Source organism: Ixodes scapularis, unplaced genomic scaffold (assembly GCF_016920785.2).
Source record: "Ixodes scapularis isolate PalLabHiFi unplaced genomic scaffold, ASM1692078v2 PGA_scaffold11__112_contigs__length_91849675, whole genome shotgun sequence".
Classification (NCBI taxonomy): Eukaryota; Metazoa; Arthropoda; class Arachnida; order Ixodida; family Ixodidae; genus Ixodes; species Ixodes scapularis.
In genome coordinates, this window is record NW_024609837.1 from 31,780,815 (window position 1) to 31,798,675 (window position 17,861).

The 17,861-nt window shown below is 45.2% G+C and overlaps 1 protein-coding gene and 1 pseudogene across 1 annotated transcript; one reads left to right on the forward strand and one right to left on the reverse strand.

Annotated features, from left to right (window-relative positions):
• Window positions 1-3,978, forward strand: part of LOC120846042 — a 55,370-nt pseudogene extending 51,392 nt beyond the window's left edge.
• A 4,714-nt stretch (window positions 3,979-8,692) lies between these two features.
• On the reverse strand, window positions 8,693-17,166 carry LOC121835014 (putative nuclease HARBI1). Its single transcript, XM_042288876.1, has 4 exons — window positions 17,107-17,166; window positions 16,146-16,565; window positions 13,417-13,656; window positions 8,693-8,967 (listed from the first exon to the last, which is right to left on the reverse strand). The coding sequence occupies exons 2-3, from the start codon at window positions 16,514-16,516 to the stop codon at window positions 13,419-13,421; spliced, it is 609 nt and encodes a 202-aa protein (XP_042144810.1). The 5' UTR covers window positions 16,517-16,565; window positions 17,107-17,166; the 3' UTR covers window positions 8,693-8,967; window positions 13,417-13,418.
• Window positions 17,167-17,861: the final 695 nt, after the last annotated feature.

Sequence of the window (17,861 nt, forward strand, 5' to 3'; positions counted from 1 at the left end):
AGCTGTCATTTGCCGAACCCAACCAAACCGCGAGAATTTGCGACTTCTTTGAAGAATCGCTCGTTGCCGATATACACGTGGGACTTTTCGAACACTGATAGCTTTGGTGCACATCCAATACGTTGTCGAGAGATCCCAATAAGACCCCAGGGTTAGGCGACAGATTGAAGCAGGTAGGACGAGCAAATTCGAGCAGCAACTGACAACAAGCAAACAAAGAAAAAAGCGGCTGCAAGGCACGCCCTTCCGGATCTCGGTGCTTATCCGCGTGTAGCTCGCGCGCTGCTGTGGGTCACGTGACAGGGGTGACAAGAGAGGAGGGAGGGCGCGAGGTTAAGGCCACATACTTTACTAGGGGGAATACATTCCACTCCTCTCAAATACAATAGCTTCGGCGTGGACAGGTTCTCTGGGCTTGGCGAGAGCCATCAATCGTCGTGGAGGTCTCGGCTACCGGGCGGTAAATATACTTCGTTTCACCTTATGTGCGAGCGAAGGCAAAGCTGGAAGCGCCAGCACGAAAGCTCCGCGCGTTCAGGCTTTGCTCGAGCGCGCGAGCTGGGCAGAAACGCAAAAAGCGCTGCTCTCGCGCTTTTAGCTTTGCCTTCGCTCGCAGATAAGGTGAACCGAAGTATAGCTCAGTGCTGCACCAAATACTTTGCTGCGCTGTGCCGCCGTAATCTTCCCAAGGGTTGCACGTTGCACGTGCCTCGTGCATCGACGCACCTCGCGGAGACGACACCGCCGCGGCCGCCGCGAACATCCACGTGCACATGCGCGTGGACTGACGCGGACCTCCACACCGTCAGCGGCGCTGTAGGCGTTCTGTCTAATGCAAATGAGCAGAGTGGAATGTATTCCCCCTAGTAAAGTATTTGTTAAGGCGCTGGGACCACCGGGACAGCCCCTCTCCCTCTCCCCAGGCATTCCAGTGAGATGTTTTGTTGTAGCCTCGAAAAACAAACGCGCGCGCGCGCGTATTTTAGCACGCTCAAACCTTGGAAATGGCGGCGGGGCGGCCAGAAGCTCGGCTTGCGCCCGAGCGAAGAAAGTACTCAGCGCGAGCTCGTAGTTTGAGTGCTGCAACGGCGGGCGTGCTCTCGCAATGCTCGATGTTCTTGCAGCCGCGTGTACGCGTGCTACCTTCGCTGCGTCTTGAATTAAAGTGAAACGGAGTCTAGACGTACATTCTTTCACGCGGTCGCGTCTTCTGCGAGAGAGATTCGAGCTGAATAAGTAAATTAAGGCAACAAAGATGGACAAAGTTTTAAAGTTCTGTCAAAAATATCGGCTCACCAACGTCGCGCGTTTACGTAAAACAAAAAAAGAAGGTGTTAGTTTTAGTTGCAATATAATCAAAAATCAGCGTAATTGAAATATAAATATAATTACTTGCATTACGCGGACGATCTGAAATCGATGAACCGGCGCTCCCAGCTTTCCGGAAACATTGGCTGCCACGGCTGAAACGCTAGGCGTGCCCACGCCGCCGATCTGTACGTTCAATATCAAACGGGCTCCGGAGAGCCGTTTGATTAAACCGGTACAGTTTGCAACATGGTCACCGGTTTGAGCAAACGCGCGACAACTTTTCCCCCACGAGTCGCCCATTTGCCCAGACGAGCGACCCGTTTGCCAAAGGAGTGACCTGTTTGTCCTAATAGGTGACCGTTATGGCTCATACGGGGGACCCCTTTGACAAACTGGTGACCGGTATGGTTAAACTGTTACCGGTATGGACCCGTTTATTTTCGTATGGGCGCCAAATGGTTTTTTTCATTAGGCTATCAGCACATATATGAAGGAAATTTATGATTAAACTCTTGCAAGGCACGAGCTAGGCTTTTGATCTACTGCCCTGGCATAAGCACGGACATTGAACACATGGTTGCGAAATGTGCATCATGTGAAGTTGACCTAGTTGGCTGAAGTTGAGCTAGTTGTTACATAATGTAAAAGAAAACGTTCAGCTAGAACGGTAGAGAAAAACATACACGGGGAGAAACAGAGATATCGACACCGCTGACTATCAACGGAGACTTTATAGTTCTTCACGACTATAACCCAAAAATTCACACCTAAAGTAATGCCAGTAAATCAATAAAGAAAATAAGAGGGATATGTGCCGGTGATGGTTCGTGGGTTGGGTCGGGGAGGTGTAAGTAGCAAAATCTAATAATCTAATATAATAAAATTTAATTTAGTTTAATTTAGTAGTGTAATGTAAGTATTTAGTTTGATTTATTGGCATTACTTTGGGTTTGAATCTTCAGATTAAAGTGATGAAGAAGTATAAAGTATGAGTTGATAATCAGCGGTGTGTATGTCTCTGTTTCGCCCTGTCTTTTTTTTTTTTCTTCATCATTCCAGCTGGCCGTTTAATTTTTGCGACTTGTCGCTCATTTGCCTATAAACACACCTTCAGAATTTCAATCTAATAGGCAAACGCCTCGGGTGCCATGGGCCCGTGTGGGTGTAGATCTTTCTGAATACGCGGACAGAAGTTATCTTGTTGCCTACGTCGCATACTCGAGTTATCCAGAGGTTAAAATTCTGCAGACTACATTAAGTAAAATGGTGATAAAGCAATTGTCAAGGATATTTGCCAGACAGGGAATTCCGCTTGAGGTGCGCACCGAAGGATGAAAAGGGTGTGCAAATAATCAAGAGGCTACTGAAGAAAACCAAGCATAAAAGTGAGGACTTCTGGATCGGGCTTCTGAACCACCGAACAGCTCCCCTGGAAGACGAGCGATATCCTTTAGAAAGGAGGTTGAGAAGCCGAATTCTAGACTTTGGCGTGCCGACCTCCTCAGTGATTCACAAGCATGATCAGGAAACAAAGATCTCTTCGAGTCTCTCACCCCTGCAACGAGGAGACATCGTGCGCCTACGAACCGACAATGAGCGGAGCAACCCAGCTCAAGTCCAGCAAATTGTGGCGCCAAGGTGCTACCGGGTAATGACGGAGGAAGGAAGAGTTGCGCTGTAATCGACAGCACCTGAGGAGGACTACTGAGGAATTTTAGACAATCCAAGAGTTTGATGATACAGAAATGCCAGAGCAAAGCCCTGAAACCGAGTGGGAGTGAGCACGTCAAACGTCGCCAGCTGTAAGGCTTCCAGTGTCGCCATCATATCAAGCTGGCCTGCCGACCCGATCCGACCAACCTCCAGCACTGGAAGTTCATAGGTTGGGGAAGGACGATAAAGTCACAAGTGCGTTTGAAAAATAATAAAGATTTTAAACAAATATTAGTTAAATCCCTACGCCTGCCGGTTTCGGTCTGGATGAGCATCGTACCGCCGTGCATGCGGTCGTGTATTACTACTGCGTGGTGCACGTTAAAGACCCCAGGCTAGCGGTTGTACTGCACTGGCTAAATTTCTCATCTACAGCTGGGAGACTCGTCGCCCTTGTGAGGCAGACCAAGTTCTAGGCTGTATAAACATACACACAACCCTTTTTTCATTAAACAAATATTATAGCCCTACAGTTCGTTTTCGAATGACACAACTACGCTCAGCTGCGTTCGAGTTTATACGTGTGAAATTGTGTGTGTTTGTTGTTTTCTTTTGTATAACGTTATAATGTTCAGCTCGTTTAGAAAAAAGAAGATGTATCGGCCGTTGCCTGGCCACGCGCCAGGGTTCAGGCTGACGAAGACGAAAATCCAATAAACTTTTTTCAGTGTCATTTTAATCCACGTCAGCGACGTCCCATATTTGAAACAGTTTATTTATCCTTCCGTACTGTTTTAGATAACTAATTTTTAGTTTAATTAGCCAGTTAGCTTAACTAACCGTGCGTGGGCCGGTTTTTTAACACTTTTGCTTTATTAATCATTTACTGACTGTAAGGCGCCCAAAAAGGCAAAAAAAAGTAATCCAGAAAAAATTTTAAGCAAGGATTCATCGCAGTGCATAGTCGTCTTCATTATGGCGATGAAAATGCCTGCGGTGACTAAATGTTTCTGAAAGTGCACCCTCTACCAGAGTCACCGCTAAGCTGAGAGGTTGGTAGAAGCTGCGTGCTCCTGGGCCCGTTTGCTCGAACAGCTAACCGCGGCTAAAGTTAGCCGCAGTACCTAGGAGAGGGATTTTTTAGTCACGTGACTGGCTCGGTAGGGATACGGGGAGCTACGCATTGCCCCGTCGCGTCGTTCGACAAAATGGCTGCGGCGTACGCAGTTTCCGCGGTCGGGATCGCATTGGTGTTTGTCTTCAGAGCGATGATTTAGGTTCCGTGTTCTAAGTTAAGAGTGTACAAGTATCCTACGTGCGCCTTAAAGAAACTGACATTTCGAGGGGACTGCGACTGAAGTCGACGGCAGCAGCCCGTCGACAAACAGTGGCTCAGAGTCACCGATTTGTAGAAGTACAGTGGCCCGGAGTCGCCGACTGTCGAAGCTTCGCATCGGCTTCATTGAAGCACGGCAAGAATCATGCATCGCAGCGCCGAAATGTGGGATGCGTTCCAAGGAACACGATAGCCGAGTACGACAAGCGTTTTACGGTGAGCACCAAAACATTTCGCGATAGGGTTGTGATGAGGCCAGCCTCATACTCACGTTATGTTGAGCGCTGTGAAACTAACTTCAAGCAGGAGCAGGATCAGAATACGTTTATTGAAAGGAAGCATTACGGAGAGTTGCCTTTTGAGTAGCGATTGCGGTTTATTGAAAGTAGTCACGCCGGGAAAATTTCTGTTCAGGGTGTCCATTTTGTACAAAATCCTCGTATTCTGCTTACAGTGCGACTGCAGCTGCAGCATCAACCGTTCTGCAGATAAACGGCGGACAGAGGCTCAACGGTCCAATGGATTTTAGCAGTGATGAGTAGCAGAACTTTCTCTGGGTTTAGTGAAATGCTACGTTGTCCATAAAAGACCAGTGACCTGCCGATCGTTCAATTCACTCGCCCTCCAAGAAAGCCGGTACATGCAGTTTTTCCGAATCAACTCCGTTGTGCCGTCTGCGAAAGTTGTAGAACCGAGAAATAAACAATACTGAAGTTGTTGGAAATGCACTTGTTTGTTATTTCGCGTTGCTTCTGAAAAAATATTTTACGGTTAGCAGGAATAATGTTGCAATTGTATAGATAAACAAACCAAGGTAGCAGACGATCATGCTCCTTCTGCAAACGAAAATGAACCGAGCGACTACCTCAAAGGGGACCGCGCCGCTGCGTCAAAAGAATTGGACCCTAGATGAAAAATTGGAATTAGTCCGGGAAGTTGAGGCTCGAAAATACCAAATCCTGGGAAAATTCGGCCCTACCGTGACTACTAAAACCAAAAGACGCGCCTGGGACCAAGTCGCCAATTCCATGACCCGCCGCCACCAAGTTCCGCGTTCAGTGAAACAGCTTCAAGAAGCATGGAGAAAATTACTTAAAAAGTGCCGAACTTTGTACAGATTGTACAAAGAACATGACCAACGGACAGGTAAGTTCCAATATTTGCGCTACAAAAACAGAAAAAAGGGCGATATTTGTCAAATCTTTATTGGAAACTTTGGGTGCACTGTACAAATTTATTAGAGAGTGATATATTAGCCCCTCAAATTTTTGGGGCAAATATCTCAACCGAAGACCCCATTCAATGCGCGACAACTAACATCTCGCTCAATATCATGAGAGGGCAAGCCCAAAGATTAATTAGCTCTTACTCGCACAAGTTTCAACACAGTGGCACTAACACAGAAATAGCCCCAAAGCACCTTGGATCCTGTTCCATGCAGTGGGCCTGCGTAATTTCTCAAAATTAATGTCCAAATTTTGCTTGCCAAAAACATTGTCTTTAGCACTGTAAACAATGTAGACACTATTGTTCAACTAAACACAGAAGAAAAATGTATGTAGGCAAGTAGCGTGGGAACAAGGGCAGGGGGGCTTCAGACCCCCTTCCCCCCCCCCCCCTTGAAATTTCAGACAGCTGCGGTAAACAATGCTGCAAAAGGGGGCGGGGTTAAGCTCAGAGGCCCCGTCGCCCCTCCACGTTTCAAACACTTCCGACGCAACCGATTCAGGCGCAGAGTGGGCCAGGCTAGCCGGTAGCTGGCAACAGTGAGTTTGCTGTCAAACAAAAAAAAAAAGAAATAAATTGCCCAACATCACATATTACCCGAGACCGGATAATAGGAACCTGAGGGTGAAAAAAAAAAACGAAGGTAAGAAAACAATCTTATCATTATTGGCAATTACATGTTTACGCGTTTTCTGTTCATTCGCACATTGATACTATGTTGAATAATGAACACCCTGTCTCCCCTCCCCCACCTTTAATTGTGCTTACATCCTAGAAAACAAAATAAGTGTACTTCAATTCATAGGTGCTGGTCCCAACCCCCATCAGCTGACACCACTTGTCGAGACTGTTTTAAATGTGATCGGGGACGATTCCCCGACGATCTGTGGGATTGACGTCATCATCGGTGACACCGAAAAGTAGGTAACACTTTATAGGCCATGCTGTGTATGCTATGCTCCTGTTGATACTTTATACATTACAATACTAAAGTTGTAGGTATGAGCACGTGGCTTCGTCAATCACCTTACTTGTGCTAATTGAATGGCCCACCCTTACGCCTACAAGTTTGATATCGTTGCACACTGTATGTAGACTGTGACAATGGAGGCGATAGTACAGTGGAAGCTCTGCACCCAGTTACAGCTTACTAGCCCTGACAGCACAAGGATGCACAAGCAGCAGAAGAGAATGAGCACGCGCTGAAGGTGCATTCTTTTTCTGTTCTGCTCGTCACATTATGAGTACTTCCACAAGATGATAGTTATGAAACTGATGATAGGGATGTTCTGCTGTCACTGATGATAGGTATGAAACTGAGCACAGACACAAGGCATATCAAAAGTCACCAATTGTTGGCATGCTCCTAGAAAACATTGATGAGCATAGGGAACAGTTTGGATTGTCATAAAAGAATATATTGGTTTTCCATCTCAAAGTAGACATGTCAGTTGCATAACACTACTGCTGCGTGCCCTTACATAGAGACAAACTTCATGAAGCAAAACGACAATATTAGGAGCACGAGTCAAAACCTGTCCAGTAGAGAACAGAACACAGCACAAGGACACCACCTTCACATATTTAGCCATTTCTGCACTGCTGAAAAAGTGCCAATGAAACCATTTATTAGGGTAAATGCAGTAAAACTCACAGTTTGAAACTATTTGTACCACAAAATTACAAAGAAATATTTACATCATAATCAACAAAGCTATGGTAGTCTTTCTCTCAAGTTGAGATCACCTATTTTCTTCAAAGTCAGGTCACTCAATACCCAAATTTTTCCACTGTCAGTGGAAATGTTTTTGCATGATCTTCGTACATGCCTGCTAACGTAGCAAAAATCCATTCTTTTTTGGTAACGCTTATGAGATTAAGTTGAGAATGCACCAATGACTTATTCGATGCTGATCTGTGCCAACAAAATCTGAAAAAGTATCAATGTCCCAGTTAGCCGGACAGTGCTTGGGTACACAATAATCACATATGACGGCTGGTGTGAGTGTGCCACATCTACTTGTTTTAAATCTTGTACAAATGTCTATGTGGCGACTCTACCAACCGCCAATGAAACGAAGTTGCGGGGTTAGGCACTCCAGTCTGTTGTACCACCAACATATGTGGTAAAATTATGACAAGTGTTACTGTCACATCTGGATTAAGGTTGCCGCACGTTGCACTCAGTTCTCCCACACATATATGTACCCTGATCCAGGGTGACGTCAAAAATGTCATGCACTGCAGCCCTCATGCATCACTTGGAGAGATAGAGGACGGAGAGAATCATGTCACGGAGGACGTACGTGCACGAGTATGGTGTCTAGTCACAATCCTTTGCTTCAATGCTCTGAGCAGCTCTCTGGAGCTGTAGCCCTTGCAGTTTGCTAAGTTATGCTGAAATTTACAAGTTCACTCCTGCCCAACAATAGCCCTCTGTGAGCTGCCATTTTTCTCACTGCGCATGCTCGGAACACGTCCCGAGCATTAACTTTATGCAGGACAATATTGTACCTCGGGCTGCCATCCACAGCCAGTCAGTCACCTGGGTTTTTAAGTTTGCTGATAATCGTTGTAAAGGCTTATGCGTTAAAGGGATACCTCAACGAAATTAAAAATATACTCGTCGTGTTCAAAAATAGGTTGAATATGATCCACTGTATCCCTAAATGACAATCGCACGTTTGTATTTTGAACCTGGTGGCTATAGTTTTCGTTACAAACGGCCCACCCTGACAAGCGCTCGGAGAACAGCCAGCGGAGAGCATGTGACACCCAACGCAATCGTGACGTAGTTCGTCTCGGGACGAGCAAAGCTGCGACGAGGCTGACGTCGAGAGGATGGCCTAGTCGTTCCAGCCACCAAAGCGGCTGCTTTTGTACGAATTTTGAGTGAAGGGTTAATCTTTTATAATCTTGTAGGGGGACAATAGCAACTTCTGGGACATACAAAAAGGATTCTTTGGAAGAGGAGAGTTCCTCCTTCCCCTCTTCTATTGTGGTAGCCGGAGGCGAGACAGTTACCGTCACTAGCTGTCAAGGTTCTTAGACTGGCATTACAAACGAGGCGTTAGCGACATCCACCTGGTGCTCTTTGCCAATCGCTTTATTCGTTTTAAAATTCCTTTTCGTGACTTTTTTAACAAGATATTGTTGTGTTCGATGTGATACTGCTCCTTCGAACACATATAGACCAAAAAATGAAACCCGAAATTTTGTTGTAGTATCCCTTTAACCTCAAACAATTTCCTGGTCATGCGTGTCACTACAGCAGCTGCACGGGAAGGGTGACGACGCCGCCACCCTCGTCATCTGGCAGCAGTACAGTTGAAGACGACGCAGCACAGAGAACACTGGCCTCTCCTGTTGTGCAGCACAACCAGCGCTGGACCCGTGAGGCTGCACAGCAGTACCAGAGAAGGGCCGAGCGACAGCAGGATCTGGAGCATGAGAATATACTCCTTGAGAGAAAGTACACAAATGGGGCCATACAGGCTGCAAACGCAACCCTCGCTGCAGCAGATGCTGCACGGAGTTTCTATGCTATAGGGGAGGAAGTGCTCAGGGAGCAAAGAGAACTCATTAGACTTGAAACCACCCGAGCACAGCTGCAAATTGAACTGATAAAAAGACAATTAGGACAAGATTAACTCATGTAATGAGCTACTTGCATTGTTTGTCGCTGTGTTGTATACATATTTTGCGTTTTTTCTGACCTACATACTTGGTTGCACGATTATAACGCTCACATTTTTTTTGCCAAAATGGGTGCCTAAAATTAGATGCACTTACAATTGAAACCAAAACTCAAAAGAAAAACGCAAGGCAGCTAGCCCAATCGCCTTTGTGACCGTTTGTTTACATTAGATATTTTGGTATCCGTATCGCGCGTTCTTTCGCCTTTATGTCATCACACTGACGGGAAACGATAACCACGGAGCGACACTGCGTAGTCTCGCAATCCCAGCGACCCAATGAGCTCGCGAAGTGTTGTATGAAAAAAAAAAGTGAAGGCCGTTTACAACTCTGTAACGCCGAATTAGAGCGCAGCTCTTGAGGAGGAGTAGGGAAGGGTACTGAGGGGGAGGGGGGTCACGTGACCTCGGCGGGGGGGGGGGGGGGGGGTCACGTGACCCCCAGGTCACATGACCCCGCAGAGAAATTTTTCCGCTAGGTTTAGCGGACAAATTTTTCCGCTAGATTTAGCGGGGAATTTTTTCCGCTAGATTTAGCGGGGAAATTTTTCCGCTAGATTTAGCGGGGAAATTTTTTCACTAGATTTAGCGGAGAAATTTTTCCGCTAGATTTAGCAGAGAAATTTACCCATCATGCACCGGCGGTTACGACGACGGCGACGGCGACGCCGCTCAAGCCGGAAACGAGCGCCTAAGAGCTGCACTTATGGGTGTTCAAAGTGCATTACTTTACCTGCGCGGTAGAATCGGCAGCAATTAAATTTTTCGATATCTGGGAGCTAAAATTGCCTGCATGTAAGTATCGGGGCCACGTTAGAATCGTGCAAACATGGTATGTTTGACACTTCATTTATTTTATGCATGCTATCTACAAGGGAAGCTTGCACACAATCTTTTCCATGTCGTTGACTATCCCTACACTAGACCAGCGTGGTTGTTCTGATCGCAATATTTTACGCTGTGGTTAAGTAAGCAACAGAATATCATACTGGCAGTATGGCACCCAGGCTTTCGACGCCCCAAAGGTGGCACATAATTTACATGGATACCTAAAATAAAAATATGGGTTAAGCTCAAAGGCAGATGTATAATTCCTTCTTTCCTATATCCCTTCACATGTTTCCCTTTCATAACGCGGCTCCCCGTCACAGCTCAAGAGAGGAGGTCGCCAAGACGATTAGCCTCCCGGCAGAAGACCAAGGTCGAGTTTCTGTGTTTTAAGAAAATGTTCGAGTAATCGATGAGTGGACCACAGACACTTTCTGACTTGCATCTGCAAATATTCCTTCTGCTTTTAAGATAAAGGCTTTTTCTGCCTGGATATGCTCCTGCGACCTATGGACTGTGTGCTGCTTATGTACGAAAAAGTTCATACTAAGAATATCCCGAAACTCAGGAACAGAAAAAGGGATCAAACACAACACTACATCATTTTGTTGCGTGTGTCACCTTTTGGGGCCCCGGGTCTTCAACTCTTATTACTTTGAATCGTCACCACTTACCTTGTTCTTTAAGTATTTATTTATTTATTTATTTATTTATTTTATTTAAAGAGTACCTTCATCGCCTCGAGGGCATTATTGTAGGAGGGGTGGGAAATAACACACATACATAAAAACACAAAGTGATCACTTGTCCGCACAGAATAGATATACAACCGAGAAAAAAATACACTGTTATCCAACACAACAGTTTTTTGGAGCTGAAATCTACTTGCTGCTTGTACGTAGGCTCGCGATAATTCGAACTCGGATATTTCGTACTTCCAGTTAATTCAAACAGGTTTAAAAATTTTGGTTGTCCCGCTAAGCTTTTTTATGTATTTATAAGCCACTTAATTCGAATGGCGTTTTCGCTTAATTCATAGTTTTTTGCTCTCGCGGCCCTGTTGAGTGCGCTTCTTTCCGAGCACCGGTGCACCGCAGAGAAGCAGTCCTGCGGAGCTTGCTTTTGCGAGTGTTGCTTCTCCGCAGTGCACCAGTGCTCGGAAAGAAGCGCAGTCAACGGGGCCGCGAGAACAAAAAACTATGAATTAGCGAAAACGGCACACATGAACGGAAAACGGCGTTCAAATTATGTGCTTCAAGACTAGCAATGATGAGCAAGACGACAACGAGGACGAGGCACAGCTCACTGGCATCATGATTTCTGGCCTTGAAACACGTAATGTGAACGCCGTGCAGGCGAACTATATTAGTCTTGACGACGATGTGTGTGTTTGTCATGATGACTCATTAGAGGACATAATACGGAAAGTAATGCCAGCACAGTGCAGCAGTGAGAGTGAAGATGACGATGAAGAAATGGATGGCCCACTACGAACTGTCACAGCCGCAGAGGCCTTTGAGCACATCGCTCAGCTCCGGAAGTTTCTGTCTGCAAAGGAAAAGTCCCGTAAAGAGCTACTTGCGTTGGCTGGCATTGAAAATTTTGTTTTGAGATCTCATGTGCTGACTAAACAGTCCACAATTGACGACTTTTTTGCCGGATGAATAAACTTAGTCACGGTTCTTTCACAAATGTGTTATGCCTGTACTTGCTTATAGTTATGCATTAACTATAAGCAAGCTACTGTGCTATGTAGAGGAAACTGGCCAAAATCTGCTTTGTATATATCGCTATCCATGTAACAAATCATAATGTTCTCTAGTATCATATATATCCAACTAAAATATGTGACTTTCTGGAGTTTGAATTAATGAGAGTGTAGTATGTACAATAAAGCTCCTCTCTGGACAATGCCCTACTAAAAATAAATGTTTTGCAAATGATGTTATCATGCCAGCCAGGATGAAGAAAATATGAACTAACCCTAGGAGGTTTGTGAAAAATAAGAGAAAAGCTTTGCAGGTTGGAAAAACCTGTGAAAGGTGTTATGACTCAACACTCAGAAGCGTACACTATGTAAATCCTATGAGCTAGTAACCATGAGTATGCAGTGAAAAATGAACATTCTATGGGGTAGTATATATAATTTGTACTGATAGCTTTGAAATTGGTATCAAATGAACATTGTTTCACTATACTCTCCTATTCATGCTTCTGTACCCATTAAATAGTATCGGTTTGTAGATATTGAATGGGAAAATAACTGTCTTCTTCAGTTGCCTCATTATAAACTGTGCACACATAGTCTGTTATAGGGCTGACTTCAGCACTTCCCATAAAGCATCCGTCGGTGTGGGAAATGTATTACAAAAAATAATGACAGTATAAAAAGAGAGCTCCAGAGAGTGCGAAGAAGTGCACAAATTTGAAGAAGCATCCCTCGTGTCATTAGTTAGAAGTTTGAAAAGTGCATTGTTATGAACTCCGGAAATCAAATTCAAAATCTATTAGTTTAAGAGAGCCCGTGTGTGCCTATGCTTGTAGCTCTGCGAGAGTGCAGGAGTTGATGGGGAGGAGACCAAAGCAGTAACAAGCAGTTGAGCTGCAGCGTGCGATTGCAGGAGTGTTGGACATTGCACTGCACTCCCGTTTGACCAATAGCTTCGGCAGGGATTTTTTTCGAGCACACTCTTTCCAACGAGCTAATTATAAGTGCCTCAAATGACACATTTCGAGCTTTGTAACAATAATGCGGGAAGTAAGAAAATTTTTTTTCATTACTTATTTCGTCGCTCATGCTGCAATTTACACATACTGCTATGGAAGCAACAGGTATAAGGGGATGTCCATCAATCATTCTTTACATTTCTATCATCCAAATTTCGAAACTCTATGTGGGATATCTGCAAGCACTACCCGAATTGATCTGTGCAAGAGTGATATATGCATTGCTGGAATGTCATTGTCATGTTGATAACACACTTTCAGCATTGTCACGTGTGTCACACTCCTTTATGGGTTATTTTGGGTAGAACTTATGATAATCTTACATCCAGTTAGATCATACAAAAAAAGCTTAAAATAAAATTAATCAATATCTCAAAGCTGTTGGCTTCTTGCTAACTGTGCAGCACGGTTGAGCCCCTAACTGTTGCAGTTTCCAAAAATACAATTGATGTTTAAGTAGCAAAACAATAAATATTATTTCAAGCAATTATTTGATCTAGTTAGACAACTGTCTGACATAATTTTCTTATAATTATCTGCAAAGCCTGATAAACAAAAGGTGAAAGCAATAGCCACGATCATAACAAAGCATCTTGCATTAGAAATGGACAGCCAGAAGATACCTATCCAGACACTTACACTTAGCCGAAGAAATGGTTGACAATAAAGTCTCGGGCCTCGTTGCTCTCAGCACGGTTGGCTGCTACGGGCTCAACGGGAACCTCAGCGGGGATGGCGGCCACGGGTGTCCTGCAGGGGTACCTCTTGGCCAGGTTGTGGAGGGCACAGCACGCGACAATGATGTCGCAGCACCGTTCTGGAGCCATTCGGAGCTCAGCGTGAAGGCAATGGAACCTCCGCTTGAGTTGGCCGATTGTCCTGTACAGAGCGCATGGATCAAAACCACATGTTATTCCTTCCCAGAAACCCAATAGCAAAATCGGACAACAGCGTGGAACGCAAATACTCAAGAGGATGACACGCAACAAGGACAAATTTACAGCAGAATTCGAATCGCAAATTGGCTGCCGTGCCCGATATCACACCTCCTAATTTTTCCAGCCCAAGCTCCAGCCCATTGCTCCAGGATATCGAAAGCTGGGCATTATGCATACCATTTTATTTTCCTTCCGAATTATTTTTACACTGCGTTCACATCCGGGGTCACCTGAGGTTAGCCTGTGCAATGTATTTTATAGAAAGCAACAAGCAAAGTGCAGCTTTATTCAAGCGCTATCCTCAAAGGGTTTCGTGGATATGCTTCCAACCAAACACCTGCATATGCACAGGCCAATATGTTAGAATTTTTTGCTACCTGATTGCTGCCAACGCTGTAAGAATTAACTTGTAACCAAGCTTTATACTGCAACAAATACAGTACCATCAAAATTTCATTCTACATGTTACTTGTGAGACAGAGTGAAAAGAGAAAGAGAGCCAGACTCTTGTCTTGTTGAGCCTTTTCCCTTCCACTCTCCAGGAATAGATGTTCGTGGTAGCGCAACCCATCTACTTTTGTCATTGATCAATAAGAATCCGTCTTGTAAGTCTGGGAGATGTAAAACGTAAAGCACTTGATATAACGCCTTATCCAAGTACTCCTACCCTTTGATTGTGCCGCTAGTGTTCCTATTAGTTAGTGGTCCACGCACCGCCATTTCTGACTCAAGTGGAAGCTCCTGGACGCATGCAGCCAAAGTTTTGGTAGAGGGTCTTATGGCGCTTTCACAACGGAATCCCAAGCAAGATTTGCCTGAACATTTGAGATTGCAGCGACTCATCATCAGTCGTGAATGACGTGTAAGATGGTGTCTAGAGACTATTTGTGGAAACTTGTTATTGCATGCTCAACTTCAACATTGTCCAAAATGATGCCTTGGCACTACTCTTAAATCCATCGATGAGAGCAGAATAGGTCATGCTAGGCATGTACTCTTGGCCAATCGGTCAAGACGGTCAGCAACACACAATTGTTTGCGACTTACACCGATGTGCCGCTATTTTTGGATCACACGCATCTTAGCACGCACGAGCTTAGCTGTACTTGTGCACTCAATATGAGTACATACATATCTAGCACGTTTAGTTAGTTTTCATTAAACAGCCCGAAACTGACATTTCAAAAAGTAGACATATGAAAGTGCCAAGGCACAGTGTTACTTCCACTGCTGTGTCTAGGAAAAAAATTCCATTGTCATTAATGCTTCTTTTTGTCCAATTAACAAAATATCAACTTCTGTCCGGGTCTTGCGTAGCACTGGCACCTGAGGTGAGTTTAGTGCTTTTCCCCATTATTGCCAGTCCTGGGGACCTAAGACATAACTGAGTTTCTGCATTTTCAGTCTCAAGCGATAAAACCCAATAAAGTGTGGTGAGGTAAGTTTCGAAAGTTTGATTTTAAACCTAAATGGTCAGTACTTTAGACCATTACAGGTGCATGTGACCGAGTAAACAGAGTATAGAAGCATGTGACCGAGTAGTCAACTATCTTATCTCCGTGCTTTCAAACTATTCTGTTGGAAGCACACTTTAGGAAGTATTTGGGTTTGTCATCGATGCAATTTGCGTTCCTTTGTCCATCAAGTTTGCTGTGGTTGTCTAGAGGGCGGATTTGGAGCGTTTTCATTGTTTGTCAAGCCATTTGGTCTTACTTTTGTTCTGGGAGGAATGGAATGTCATTCTGTTCCCATTGTAGGGAGCATAAGAAAAAAACCAAAGCTGTTTAAACAGCCTCTCTCAAGGTGCTATCTGGTTAGAGGAAAGCAGCTTTAATAGTCCTCCACATGTGAAGAACAAAGAAGCTTGCCAAGAATTACGTTTGCAAATTTTGCGATTAAGAATTTGTCGTCACAGCACATGTATAACCAAGGTTACGTTTGCCATGTCCGCAAGTGTTGCCGCTTGACGAATAACTCAGATATGAACCTAATCTACTGCATTCTCGACAAACCTGCTTGAAAAAAAACGTAACTGGTCAATAGATATCGACCGGAAAAAGGCAGTAAGCTTTCGACTAAAAATATTCATCGATAAAAACTGAAAATTTCATACTCACAATAACAACCGAAAAAAGTATGCCGATTCCAGAAAAATAAAAACTGAAACCGCAGAACCCTAGGCAGCTATTATAAGTTGTATTGATTCGTAATCTCAGGATACTACTTTCATCTTGCTTACATAAAACCACGGTATCTTATGCTTCGTTAGATTAATATAAAAATTTGTATGAATATTTTTATGCCATAAAGAATAGCAACAGACGTAAGGAGCATGCACGTGTTGCACATATTACGTCAAGACAGCTAGTCGTCTCGAAATGTCTTGCATGAATATCTCTGTGCCCTTCACAATATATGGCCTAGATTTACCGTTCAACAATGCTTCTTGTCGTCGTGTGTGCCGTATTGTATGCGACCTCGGCTGCTGATGACGGCGACAGGAATGGCGTCATCAGCCATGGTTGACAGGAGTAGCCGCTGTCACCAAGCAGCAGGCCGTCGTACTCTCCACTGGCCAGCTTGACTGCCAAGGTGCTCTCCGTGAAGATCCGAGAGTCGTGGGTGCTTCCAGGCCACCTTGCAACCACGTTGCGAATCCGAGAAGAGGCGTCAACGACCACCTGTACGTTGATGGAATGGTATCCATGGCGGTTGACGTACGCCTCCTCGTGCACATGGGGTGCCTGGATCCGGACATGGGTACCGTCAACAGCACCCACGACCAAAGGAAAGCCGGCCATGTCGTAGAACTTGTGCTGCAAGGCTGCCCCCTCCGCAGCGTCAGGCCATCTGCGTCGTTGATCCCCTCAGCAATTAAACCACATATAGTAAACTTACAGCTACAATGCTTATGAATACCTTTTTAATGAGGAATGCTAAGGACTTTGGCTGTGCCCTTCAAGTTTGTGGTAGCAGTAAAGTGCCTCAGTAGCACCTGTTCAATAGTGAAGTTTGCATGTTTTCATAGGATCCCTTTTTATTTTTGTTCAGTTACCAAGACCTATAAAGTGACTGTGATTCGGTGCAAGTCCTTACCAAAAGTGCAAACGGGTCGCTTTCTGAGGTTTCTCAGAAAAATGGCGTGCCCGGGCCCTTTCCAATCGGGCAAGTAGGACGCTTACGGCCGTAATCATTTTTTTTTTCTATTGAAAAGGGGGGGGGGGGGGGGGGGAGGGAGGGCTAGTTACTAGTAGGTAGAATATTACTGCCATAAAAAGGCAACCTACAAAACATCCCTATCACCAGCAATTCAGATATATTTTTAGTGTATTTACTTTACTTCAATACGGCTGGCAAACTACAATTAAAAGGAAAAAAAAAGGACCCTTACCGTATGAAGTCTTGTGCTCGACGAGCCAGCGCTACGGTGACTTGCCTCACAGCCCGTGAAGCACTTGACACATGCATAGTCGCCTGCAGTGATCAGAAAGTTCCCAGTTGCGTAGAACTGCAAGGCGATGATCACTTGCTGCTCCGCAGAGAGGGCGCGGCTACGACGTGTACGGCGCTCCAAGTCCGGACGCAGTGTGTCGGCGAGAAACATTATGCCCGCTCTTCCAAATCGGAACCGTTGCTGCAGCCCATCCTCGTCGAAATCCTCAAAGGGGTTCAGGCGGTCCCGCAGCACACGCTGTCGCCTCATCATTGCCGCTGCGTACTGCGCGTCCGTGCGGTCTCTTCTGTGTCGGCGATTCCTTGCGTTGGACATTCTGCCCGGTAGCAAAGTCGGAAATCGGTCCGCAAATCTTATCAGTCAGTCCGTGGCCGGTCGGAGGGTTTGTCGGTGGGTCGGTCGGTCGAAGGGCAGAATACAGACAGGAAAACTCAGATGATAACTGAAAACGAGAAAGGCGCGTTGCGTGCAACGAGGCGAAACTGGTTGTATAAACAAACGCCGTGCACGCGACACGGCACACACGGCGTTGCCAGACTTGGAAGCGACGGTCGACGCACTTGCTTTTTGCAAAACACGACAACAGAAAACTGCAAAGCACTTTGACTAGGTGTCTTGTCTACGCTTCCACACTTCGAAAGAAAGAATTTCGATGCAAAAAAGAAACTATCCTTTTTCTTTTCAATTGAGCA